At 35.0% G+C, this 12,949-nt stretch overlaps 1 protein-coding gene across 2 annotated transcripts in view; it reads right to left on the reverse strand.

The window, feature by feature from the left end:
* Positions 1-1,411: 1,411 nt before the first annotated feature.
* si:cabz01090165.1 (uncharacterized protein LOC100333421 homolog) overlaps positions 1,412-12,949 on the reverse strand; it is a 175,846-nt gene continuing 164,308 nt past the window's right edge. Inside the window, exons 4-5 of one of the 2 annotated variants that reach the window (XM_058752334.1) lie at positions 10,194-10,854; positions 1,412-2,323 (exon numbers count right to left, since the gene is read on the reverse strand). In XM_058752334.1, the coding sequence (XP_058608317.1) occupies positions 10,305-10,854 (550 nt within the window). In that variant the 3' untranslated portion in view covers positions 1,412-2,323; positions 10,194-10,304. Of the gene's footprint in view, positions 2,324-7,319; positions 8,136-10,193; positions 10,855-12,949 lie in introns of those variants that run through there. The other variant, XM_058752335.1, reaches the window with a different exon arrangement.

Below are 12,949 nucleotides of genomic sequence, written 5' to 3' on the forward strand. Positions count from 1 at the left end.
TGTGGCTTTCGTTCTGGGATTTTATCCACAGTAAAACAAATAACACCAAGAAACCCAGACAAGTCTAGTATTCTACTAATTCATCTATTAGTAAATAAATTAACATATTAATATTATTAAACTAATAATAATAAAAAATCCTATATATATATATATATATATATATATATATATATATATTTTTTTTTTTTTTTTTTTTTGTAAATATATACACATACAGTATATATTAATCAAACAAACATTATCGTATGTATGTTTTACAAAAAAAAAAAAACAATTTCACTCTTTTTTTACTTAAATTTCACATTTAACTTAATGTGTTACTTTGTAATTATTTGCAAAATTTATGAATTAGTATGAATTAACATATTATAATACATAAACATTTTACCCGCTACACTGTAAATTTTTATATTTTTTCCCCCAAAGTTTTAAACAAAGATTGGACAATGTTTTACAAGAAAATACAATTTCAGTCTGTCTAACTCAAAATGTCATGTTTAATTTAGTGTTATGTGCAGTTTCTTAGTAATTCGTTGTGAAATTTACAAGTTCTGAGTGAAAAAAATATATATATTCCAGTTTTTTTTTTTTTTTTTTTTAGTTATATAACCAATATCAATACAAGGAAGAGCCCTAATGTGTGTGTGTGTGTGTGTGTGTGTTTAGTCCAAAAGCACTGAAGAAAGTTTAAAACTACAATACATAAATAAATAAACAAATAAATAAATACAATACATAAATAATAAAATAAAATTATAAAATAATAATATATGATGGAACATCTAAATATTTTATGGAATTAAATTCCATAAACTTAAAATAAAATTAAAATGATTAGAAATATATTATGGAATTGATAAATATTTTGGAAGGCCTTTTTTATTTTATTTTTTTATTTTTTTTTTAAGTTAGTGCTGATAATAAGAGTGCTCGGCTGTATATAATGTCTGTGAAAATCCCATGATCATAGTTTAAAACTGCATGCCATCAGTAAAGACCTGCGTGAGCACTGACATCATGTGGCGACACGAGTCATTACGACTTCATTCGATTAGCATAAACGCCTCAGACTACAAATAATCAATGCATTTGTAAACATTTGACACAAGATAAACCTTCTCTCTGGAAAATTGAGATTATGAGTAATGCACAGGACTAAAAATCACTAGCATATGATTCAGAGTATGCTTGAGTTAACTTCCATTACATTACAGGCCCAAAGACCTCCTGGAGAAACCTTTCAATATATTTCATTATGAAAATAATCATAGCAGAAACAAATAAAATAAATAAATAATTAACAGTTCTGGGTTTATAAAAAGTCATTTCCACAAGCCTTGAAGAAAAATACTTTATTTCTTTATAAATCCACATAGAGTACCTATGAAAGCATAAAATTCCATCCCATATGTTTTTTTATTTTTTAAATTTTTTTATTATTATTTTCTCCTTGAAATCAAATGATTAAAATCAGAGATGGCTGAAGGTGTACTTCACATACAAATACGTCCACAGTCAATCGAGGGGAAAAAAGAACAGTATTTATTTCAGCGGGCCGACTGTCAAAGAGTATTTAGCGTGGCCTACGCTGCTTTCACACAGTCTGCTGTCAGATACAGAGTTCTCAAGAGTGTCTTACCCTCAATCCTTGTTGATACAGGCGATGGGGAAAGTTTTAGCGCGTTGTGATAATCAATGTTCTCTCCTGTTTGACCTAATCTCCAGATCCCAAGAACACACTCGCCATGTTTGTTAATCAGCTGAAGATCGATCCGTGCGTTCCTTTCCCAATGAAGTGAGAGAGAGCGAGCGAGTCATTAGCCGAGGCCATGCAGAGGAATCCATAATGAAGTGCTCCAGAAGGTCCACAAATGTTAACTTGATACCGACTCGTCAATGTTTGATCGAACTTTGATAAGTCTGTATCCACACAGGCCTTCGGGAGAGCGTTAAATCCACAGGGTTCAGTCCTTTGGCACTGCTTCATCTGTTTAACACTGATATTTTGTCATAGTATTTCCCACAAAAAAAACAACAACAAAAAAAAAACATCCAGAGAGCGTTTCCCTCTCTCTTCCCATTGAATGATTTGATGGTTCTCCTCTCTCGGGGAAATGACCTCTAGTTTAACATAGAAAACATTGCTCATATGCACTGAAGAGGCACATGATTTCCAGGGTCCGGGAGAGTTTTGCATAAAGAATTGAACACGGAGAGCCTGTTGTGTTTGCCTTCCGACCGCGGCTTGTCCTACTAATAGATTGGATCCACTCCCTTTTAATCTGGCGTTCTGCGTTTGGCTTCCAGATTGTGAGTTTGCCTTGAAAAACAACAGAGGCATGAGATCAGATTCAGCAGCGAACACATTTAAACATCAAATGCAAAGGACAAAAATCAAAAGGAAAGACGGTGAGCTACTGCAGAAGATGTTCCACCTCTGATAAAGTGACCTTTACACGTTTTTACGCTCATCCGTCTCGGTAATCTGCTCTAATGCACCGGCAGCACAGGCAGCAAATGACTTGTCAATCATCCATTCTGCTAAATTCAAGAGCTTTAAGCTTATACAAATATCAAAAAATGGAATGAAATGTAATTCAAAAGATTGAAATAATAAAAATAATAAATAATAAAAATCAATTAAATTTTATTTTATTAAAAAGGTTAAATAAATAAATACAGATTTTAAGTTTTCATTTTTTGGATTTATTGTGTTCACAAAACACTTCTGCTGCTGTTGTGGTGGAATATGGGTGAGGTTAGGGACTGGTTTGGTGGTATGGGTAGGTTTAAGGGTGGGTTAAGGTGTAAGGGATGGGTCAACAGAGTAATTATAAATGTAATTACATGAATTAATTACAGACGTAATTACATGCAAGTATTTTTTTAAATATAAGAACAATGTAAAAACATGTATGTACACAATAAGTGCATTGTACCAAATGATAAATTTAAATGTAAGTACATTGTAGTTAAGGCCACTTATATTCAACAATTTCGTTAACAATGATCAAAATTATAGACAAATTAAAATGTAAAATTCATGCATTTTTCATGTAAAAACAAAACAAAACTTTCATGAAACATTCATGAAGCTAAAAAGCATAACATGATGCAAGCAACACTAAGGTCATGGGATCGATTCCCAGGGAACACTGACACTGTAAGTGGCTCCTATTGAAATCTGATCACAAGTGGTCACAGAAGATGCACTTGAGATGAATAAACCGCGATCTGTCTCTCCTGACCACTTGAGATGTGATACCAGGCATTAACTGGGTCTAGGAGAATCATTGAGTGTGTTTATACACACTGTAAAAGTCAAACTAAAAAATTATTTAAAAAAAAGTAAAACACTAAAATAAATAAATAAATTAACTAACTAGATAGCTAGCTAAATAAATACATTCATGTATCACTAACACTAGATTATGGTGCTGGCAATGACAGGGTCACGAGTTTGATTCCCAGAGAATGCATGAACTGATCAAATGCATATCTTGGTCAAATGCAATGCAAGTCAGTTTAAGTAAGAATAAAATAAATAAAATAAACATCTGTCGAATGCATACATGTAAAGGTAAACTAATGTAAACAAATGCGTCATGTAAAATAAATGATGCAGCTTCATAATGCAGGTGTAGCTTGGCTTTGTCCAGCATGCATACAGGTAACCAGTGCCATCTCAGCACACATTATCACATCCGTATCAGAGCAAACAGCAGCCGAGGATACACAAACAACATCAGCTGAGTTTGCATAAACAGACAGCGTGGGTGACTATACATAGCGCATGCTAATTGGACATTTAACGACTTCATTAACTCCAACCATCATCAGTTTACTGAGACTTTCCTCCCAGATTTAATGCCGAAAAACAAAGCCTTCAGCAGCAGCAGCAAGGACAAGGCCTGAAATGTTATAGTGGCTAGTTATCTGCAGAGAGCCGCTAATGCTAGGCCTTCTTCAGATGGCTATTTTTAGCGCAGCGTGTCCTGCTGCAGTCTGGAGGGATTCTGGTTCCAAACGGCTGTCGAAGAGAGGTTGCGGCCCATTTCTATGGCGCACAACAAACAGTAATTACCTTCTACTGTGGCTGTGCTGGTATTCCACAACATCCCACCCCTCAGATTAGCCCATTTGTCTCAATATGTGAGATTCTAGGCCTTTACCCTTTTATCTCAATCTCTAAACCCCATCACAATACTCATATCTGCCCTCTTTTCTTCCATCAAAGCGCCTTTCCCTATCTCTGCAGCTCTTTGCCAGGCCTTGTATCTCTATTCCGCCGTCCTAATCTCTCCCATTTCACGCTGAGCTAAAGGAAATGTAAATCCATCTGGAGCTAATAGAAGAAATAATTGTGCACTAATTTTATATAGCTGAATCCATTGTGGTCCATTAAAACATTAGATCATGAATCAGCACTCGGTTGAGCTACAGGCAGGGTTTGAAATCAGCATCTGCAAACCTGGGGATCATTTCGGGTGGAAATTGACCATGGCAGGTAATGCATATAAACTCACTAATAGCAGTTTGGTGGGTTATGATTCATAAATGATATTCTCCAACCAAGAGCCACCAACATTAGCAAAACAAAGCAGAAATAAGTTTTGCATACTGGACGAAACATGCCACATTGTTTTTAAAAAAAGGAAATAAGTGAATGACTGAAATAAATGTCTTTTTTTTTCTTTCTTTCTTTTTTTTTTTTTTACTACATATGTCAGGACATATTAAGAGAAGATATAGACACACAATACCATTAAAAAAACAATACAATTAATTAATAACAATATAAATGTTGTTTTAAAAGTCAATGAGAATATATTTTATTATTATTATTGTATTCACAAACAATTATTGACATAAACGGAAAGCTTTGAATTCCATTATTTAAAAATTGTATATTAATAATAAATATATTAACATCTTAGCAGTGATTTCTGGTTTATAATCTGATTTATTTCTTATATATATATATTGTTTTGTTTTTGGCTAGTAGTTCTGAATGGCCGGCACAGAAATAATTCAGTGGCTTTGCAAATATCACAATAACAAAATAAATATGCTATCTTAATAACCTATGATTTCTTTGAACTGGGAATACTTAAATTAAACTACAACAGCTAACATTTTCTCCCCTTCACAAAAAAAGAGATTAGTATTAGACTAAAAAGTAGATCTTTTTTATATATATATATTAAAAAATAAATAAACAAATAAATAAATATGTATTTTTAATAAAATATTTTTATATATTTAATGTTGTTCTTAAATTTAAATGTAAATATTTGGCAATGGAGAAAATATACCGATCAGTTTCAAAAATCACAATTATTATTTAATTCAAATACATTTTATTCATCTTTAACAAAAACATTGGTAGGTAAGTTGGACACAACTAAAACAATTCCTGACAGTTCAACCAAATGCAAGTACATCTAATTGATTTCACAGTTTTAAAATTTACTCATTATTTTTAAGTGTAAAAATGTTTCATCAATCAATCAATCAATCAATCGGTAATAGCCAAATCATAAATAAATTGCAAAATAAATGATAAGTCATAGCCAAAAAAAAAAAAAAAAAAAAATCAAACTCTAGCCACAGGCAAATAAAGTGAAACATCAAACACCTCCACATTGTATGATCCAGAGGTGCTGACAGGAGCTTTGGGGCATTTCAAAATCAAATCGAGCTCTGGAATAAAAGATGGGTGTTTTTCCAGGTCAGAGAAGGTGATTTAACTCAAAAGTCTTCATCTTGGTCAGACGCTAACTCTTTGTTCACCTAATTGTACAGGCAGAACATGGTGTCTACAGAAGCCTTTTGAAGTGGTTCCTGACAGTGACCCTGACAGACACCTCTGCCCTTCATTCAGTCGTTCAGCTCCAGATTTCTGTCCGCTGGAGGTGCTGTTTCCCACCGAACAGAGAACAGCTTCAATCTGTGCTTTCATCCCGGCCCATTCAGGGCTCCTCTGAGGCTCCTCAATAGAAGGCAACCGTGACCAATTGACTGAGATGGCTCTCCCCTGGTTATGTTAAATGGCCTCCTCTCTCAGAGCTGAGAGCCAAGGTGGTCCACCGTTGGATATTATCCACACTGCTCTAAACGCCAGGAACCTGGCCAACGTTCGGGCTTTGACTGGAATATAAACCGACACCTCTAGCGCTGCCGGTGTGCTGCTGGATGGTTTAGCATGAAGGAAAATACACTCTTAAAAATAAAGGTGCTTCACGATGCCATAGAAGAAACTTTTTGTCTAAATGGTCCCATAAAGAACCTTTAACATCTGAAGAACCTCTCTGTTTCACAAAAGGTTCTTTGTGGTAAAAGAAGGTTCTTCAGATTATAAAAAGGTAAGAAAGAGATGGTTCTTTAAAGAACCTTTGACTGAATGGTTCTTTGTGGAACCAAAAATGGTTCTTCTATGGCATCGCTTGAAGAACCTTTTTTGAAGCACCTTTATTTTTAAGAGTGCAGCTGGAAGTTTGACTGAAAATGTTTTTTTTTCAGTCAATCAACATAGGGACGCATGATATATCAGCACAGTATCGGTTATCGGCCAGTACTAGAGATGTTTAATTTATCGGTATCAATTGATAATAGTTTTTTTTTAAATATTCATGCACATTTTCCAAATTGTTACATTTGGGTTTCCATCATGCACAGTTAAATGTAATCTTTAGCAAGTCTTCAAATGCAAATCCATTTTCTGTAGCTCATCATTTTTTTTTTCATCCAGCAATTTATAAAGTTGTGATGCATAAATTCACTTATAGCATAAATTATTTTTAATTTTTTTTTTGTATGTATACATTCCCACAAAATTGTAGAATTTAATATCCAACATTTATTGGTTATCAGCGGTAACTTTAAAATAATTAATGGCTTTTGTGCTTGCTGACAGTTAATGGAGATCACAAACAAAAGCCCAAGATCTGAGGCAAATTGGTGCTTGTTTACATGAGTAATGATCGCTACGTTTGAATGATCAAAGACTCGATCTGAGAGACGCAGCTTCACAGTGTTATTGATCTGAACTTAATCAACACTGAACTGACTTGAACTGAACTGAATATGACAGTGTTGTCTTTTAGAGCCGCTTTACAGCACTCTTCATAGTTGAGTTTCCATAACTGATAAATCTGTTATTTTCCTGTTTATCTCTGTGAAGCTGCTGTGACACAATCTGTATTGTTTAAAGCACTAGGGGTACGTGATATTGGCAAAAAATTATGTCTCGATATTGGGGTGTTGTCGATAACATCTCATGGATAAATAAACATGACACTAAAACCACCAGTCCTTGGTAATGCAAGTGACTAACTTTATGAATGGATCATTGAATCACTGGCTCAAATGATTCGTTTAAATTCAGATTTATTCAGAAATGAAACACTGCAGTGATGAAATGCACAAATGTTTGCCTCTGGCTTTGTTCACTTGTGTGATATTACTTAACTAGGCTGTATCATATCTTATAAATACAAAAAAAAAACACAAACCCATACAGTGATCATTTTTGCTTTCATGATGAATTATAGAGATGTTCTAATTGTTTTTGGTCTCTCCAGATGTGTTTTTTTTTTTTTTTTTTTTTTGCAAAGTGTGTGACATACTCAATAATGTCAGCTCGCTCATTGTTAAAACAACGATTATGATATTATCGTGGATGATAAATATCTCACACCACTAGTATATATATATATATAAATGTGACTCGACTATTTAGCAGGTTAAATATCTAGATGGTGTAGTGTGACACGCTATTTGACTGGAACTGACATTGACGATGACAGACAGTTGTTTAGCATGAAAAGAACAGCAAACCGGTGACAACTCTGGAAGTTTATGTGTACTTTGTGTAGTTTATGGGTGACATAACCAGCACTAACCAACATGAAAATTCATATAGGATCATTCTGATTCTTTTACTTGTCGACAAGCTGACAAAGAACACTAAAGTATGGAATAAACTACTTTGTACAGTCAAAGTCCGGATGGATCAGTGGTAGTTGCCAAAAGTCAGAGTCAGTCTGCAGATTTTGGGCAATCAGTGGTAACAGATTTCACAGAGAATCTCTTAGTTTTTGACGGGTACAGACTGAAACTTTGATTCCATCCTGTAGGAGGAGATCAAACATGTTTCATTTTAGAACACATTGTTTTATTTTTCAAACATCTCTTAGAAACAAGGTGCATGTTTCTGTGTGAATTAGTTGTTTTTGGAACAATTTGAAAGTTTGGAAGTGTCACATGATCCTTCAGAAATCATTCTAATATGCTGATTTGCTGCTCAAGAAACATTTATTTGAAACATTGTATCCGTGATACAATACTATTTACTTTGTATAAGTTTGAGGTAGATTTTTTTTTCCAAGAAATGAATATTCTCATTCAGCAATGACGCATTAAATGGATCAAAAGTAACAGTAAAGACGTTTATAATGTTACAAAAGATTCTATTTCAAATAAATGCTGTTCATTGAACTTTCTATTCATCAAAAAGTCCTGGGAAAAAAAATTATCATGTTTACTACAAAATATTAAGTAGCAAAAACTGTTTTCAACGGTTCTTCCTTGAGCAATAAATCAGCATATTAAATTGATTTCTGCGTGATCCTCAGTCATTTAGTGTGCGATGCCCAGTTTCTCCAAGTCGGCAAATGTATGATACCTAGAGTAAGTTGTGTATATAGTATTCCAGCATTAAAGTGATAGTTCACCTCAAAAATGAAACTTATGTCATCATCTCCTTACTGTCCACTTGTTCCAAACCTCTATGAATTGCTTTTTCTGTCGAACACACAAAAATATATATATTTTAAAGTATGGGGGTAAATGTACAGTTGACGGTAGCCATTGACTTCCATAGTATGGAGGGGGGGGGGGGATACTATGGTAGTCAATGGCTACCGTCAACTGTTCGGTTACCAACATTCTTCAAAATATCTTATTTTGTGTCCATCCGAGGAAAGAAACTCATACAGGTTTGGAATGACATGAGGGTGAGTAAATGACTAGAACTGAGTAGAATTTTCATTTTTGGGTGAACTATCCCTTTAAATCTCTCCTGGACTCATAATGCTGTGTTGAAGTGGTAATTTAAACACAACCCTGCAAAATACAAATATATAGAGGCATGACCTGCACCTCGCAAAGGACAACAGTAATATGTGCTATTCCATACTCAGCAGGGATATTCATAACATACACACGAGCCTAATGTACTAAAATGTGCAAACCGTAGGATTCATCTAATTTTCGTTGCAAAAACATCCAAACCAGGCATCATAGCGTTTCAATTTTACGCTTTTGTAATTCAAATGCATCCTATTGAACGAAACAACTGTCAGGCTATCAATTTAAATAGCGATCTCAAGTGCGCCATACCGTTGGGGAAATCTTTTTAGGCCTGTTACCCCGACACAGACAGACAGGAGAGCTGCTATGCCTGTAATTTATCCATTAAAGGAGGTCTAATTAACAGAACTGGAACATCTCTGCATCAACAGCACTGTAGCGTGGGGAGATTCTATCACGCTGGCAACCCGCTGCCTAGCAACAAACCTTAAAGGGATAGTTCACCCAAAAAATTCAAATTCTGTCATTAATTACTCGCCCTCATGTTGTTCCAAACCCGCAAGACCTTCGTTTGTCTTCGGAACACAAATTAAGATATTTTTGATGGAATCCGAGAGCTCTCAAACCCTGCATAGACAACAACACAACTGAAATGTTCCTAGGTCCAGAAACATAGCAAGGACATCGATGAAATAGTCCATGTGACATCAGTGGCTCAACTTCAGTTTTGTGAAGCTATGAGAATATATTTTGTACGCAAAGGAAACAAAAATTACGACTTTATTCAACAATTCTTCTGCATGTCGCTACAGACGGGATGAGGAGGAGAATAATTGTTGAATAAAGTCATTATTTTTGTTTCCTTTGCGCACGAAATATATTTCACAAAATATATATAAATACCTAGGAACATTTCAGTTTTGTTGCTGTCTATGCAGGGTTTGAGAGCTCTCGGATTCCATCAAAAGTATCTTTATTTGTGTTCCGAAGACAAACAAAGGTCTTGCGGGTTTGGAACGACATGAGGGCGAGTAATTAATGACAGAATTTTCATTTTTGGGTGAACTATCCCTTTAACAGATTAAAAGCATGCTCACCTCAGACAGGAGAAAACCCTTGGTAAGGCCGCAGGACGCTGGCAACAGAAAAGAAACAGAATGGGTTGAGGTGTGGAGAGAATGGGAAGGGAGGCGGGATCGAACCCTGTGTTATTGCGATATGGAGTCGTCCTCTTTGAACGATTTCCCGTATTCCGGGTTCAAGTCCACCACAGTGGTCCCTTTAAGCGCTCCGTAACCCCCCTCCAGGCCGTGGGACCCTTCTTGTCTGTCCAACCCGAGCGGTACGGAAGGCTTGCTGGAGGATCCCGAGGATGAGGACGAGCGCGGCGGAGGGCCCGATGCCGCCCCCTGCTGGCCACCGTTGGTCTGAGAACAAACGTTACTGACGCGAGCCGCCTTCTGCTTGTAGTGCTGGCTGTGAAGCTTGTACTTCATCAGCAGGATGAAGATGAAGACGAGGACCGACGCCACGATGATCCCGCCAATGACGATGATCATGGTGCCGCCGAGGAACTGGTCATGGATGGAGCGGCAGTGACGAAACTCACGCTCCGTGGAGAAGGAGACGCAGCCCACCAGCCGTGTCGCGGTCAGAGCCGTGATGCCGTCGTCGTAGACGGCCAGGACGCAGAGCTCGTAGTCTCGAGACGAGGCCAGATCGCTCAGTAAGAACAGCTTATGGGAGGCGGGAATCATTCTGAGAGAGAGAGAGAGAGAGAATCAGGCCTTGAGCATTTTTGAAAGAAGACTCTTGTGCTCACCAATGCTGCATTTATTTGATAAAAAATATGGTAAAACCAGCAATATTGTGAAAAAATTTTTCGATTTAAAAGAACTGTTTTCTATGTTACATTCTTAAAAATAAAGGTGCTTAAAAGGTTCTTCAGAGCGATGCCATAGAAGAAACATTCAGTCAAAGTTTCTATAAAGAACCATCTCTTTCTTACCCTTTTATAATCTGAAGAACCTTTTTTCACCACAAAGAACCTTTTGTTAAACAGAGAGGTTCTTCAGATGTTAAAGGTTCTTTATGGAACCATTTAGACAAAAAAGGTTCTTCTATGGCATCGAGAAGCAGCTTAATTTTTAAGAGTGTACCTTATGCTCACCAAGACTGCATTTATTTGATTAAAAATATGATAAAACCAGCAATATTGTGAAAAATGTATAATATTGTAAAATAACTGTTTTCTATGTGGATATATTGTACAATGTAGGCTATTTATAAATGTAATTTAGCATCTTCAGTGTCACGTGATCTTCAGAAATAATTTTAATATGCTGATTTGCCGCTCAACAAACGTTTCTGATTATTATCAACAGCTGTGCTGCTCTATTTTTATTTATTTATTTTTCTGGAAACCGTGATACACTACAATGTAAAACGTTTGGGGTAATATTTTTTGAAGGAAATTAACACATTCATTCATCAAGGACACAATAAATGGATCAAAGGTGAGAGTAAAGTTATTTATAATGTTACACAATATTTCTGTTTCAAATAAATGCTGGTCAGTGAACTCTATTCATCAAATAATCCTGAAAAAGAAGTATCATGGTTTCCACAAAGTATAATGTAGCAAAAAAATATTTTATAAGACTTCCATTATACAGCATTATTCTATTATACAGCTGAAAATGCAGCTTTGATCACAGCAAACAATTACATATTAACAGATATTCACATAGAAAACAGCTATTTTAAATTGTAATAATATTTATTAAATTATTAAATTGTCACAATATTTATGTTTTTATTGTATTTTTATCAAATAACTTAAGCATTGGTGAGCATCAAATATAAATTACATTTTAAAATATATTATTAAAGTAGAAAAAAGTTATTTAGATTGTAATAATATTTCACAATATTATTTACAATGACCTATCATACTGTATTTTTAATTAAATAAATGCAAAAAAAAAAACAATTTGTTTTTAAGGTAAGTGGTTGCAAACAATTTATTTTAGCTACATTTAATAAAAAAAAAAAAAAATATATATATATATATATATATATATGTTGAAAGTTACTCAACTAAATTTGTTTATTTAAATGTAACTGATTGAATAAAAAAGTAATCATTTTTGTTCAGTGTTGTTGAGCATAATAGACTTAAGGCATCATAGTTATTTAAACAGTTATTTGAATTGAAATAATATTTCACATTATTATTGTTTTTACTCTATAATTAAAGCATCAGAAACCAAGTCTATAAACAAAAGTAAAGTGAACACATGTTCTGCAAGCTTTAGTTTAAACTCCACAAAATTAAATTCAGGGCAGATGGTTGTCATGAACACACAGAGTTTACAATATTGCCCATGCTGTCCAAAGGGAGACGCGTGTCAGAGCAGATTTAAGCATAACATGTGCCCTGTGCCATCTGCAGCAGAGAGATTGTGTGCCCCGGGACGCCGCTCTCTTCTGGATTTACTCGTGACCTTTCTCTCTACAGGACACAGTAAAAAAGTGCTAGACTTTTGGGAGACTTCATCTGTCTTCATCAGGGGTCAGCGAGTTCGCAGAAGGTTGAACATTGGTACAAAAGAGGAATTTGTATATGATTGTAATTTTATTTTAGCTGTCAGAGTCCAAAGTTAACCCTCACCAAGCAGCATATGCAATGTAAATATAAAAATAGGCTGTAGTGAGTAAAAATGTTAAACTGCATGATTATTACCTTTGCTGATGTTTCATAATTCACGTCTAACTCCATACTAAAGAAAACTTTTTTCGTCAGTATAAAACTCATTCATGCATGCATGGCTTTTTGTTTGAACTTACTTTA

This window comes from Onychostoma macrolepis, chromosome 18 (genome assembly GCF_012432095.1).
Source record: "Onychostoma macrolepis isolate SWU-2019 chromosome 18, ASM1243209v1, whole genome shotgun sequence".
In the NCBI taxonomy this organism is placed as follows: domain Eukaryota; kingdom Metazoa; phylum Chordata; class Actinopteri; order Cypriniformes; family Cyprinidae; genus Onychostoma; species Onychostoma macrolepis.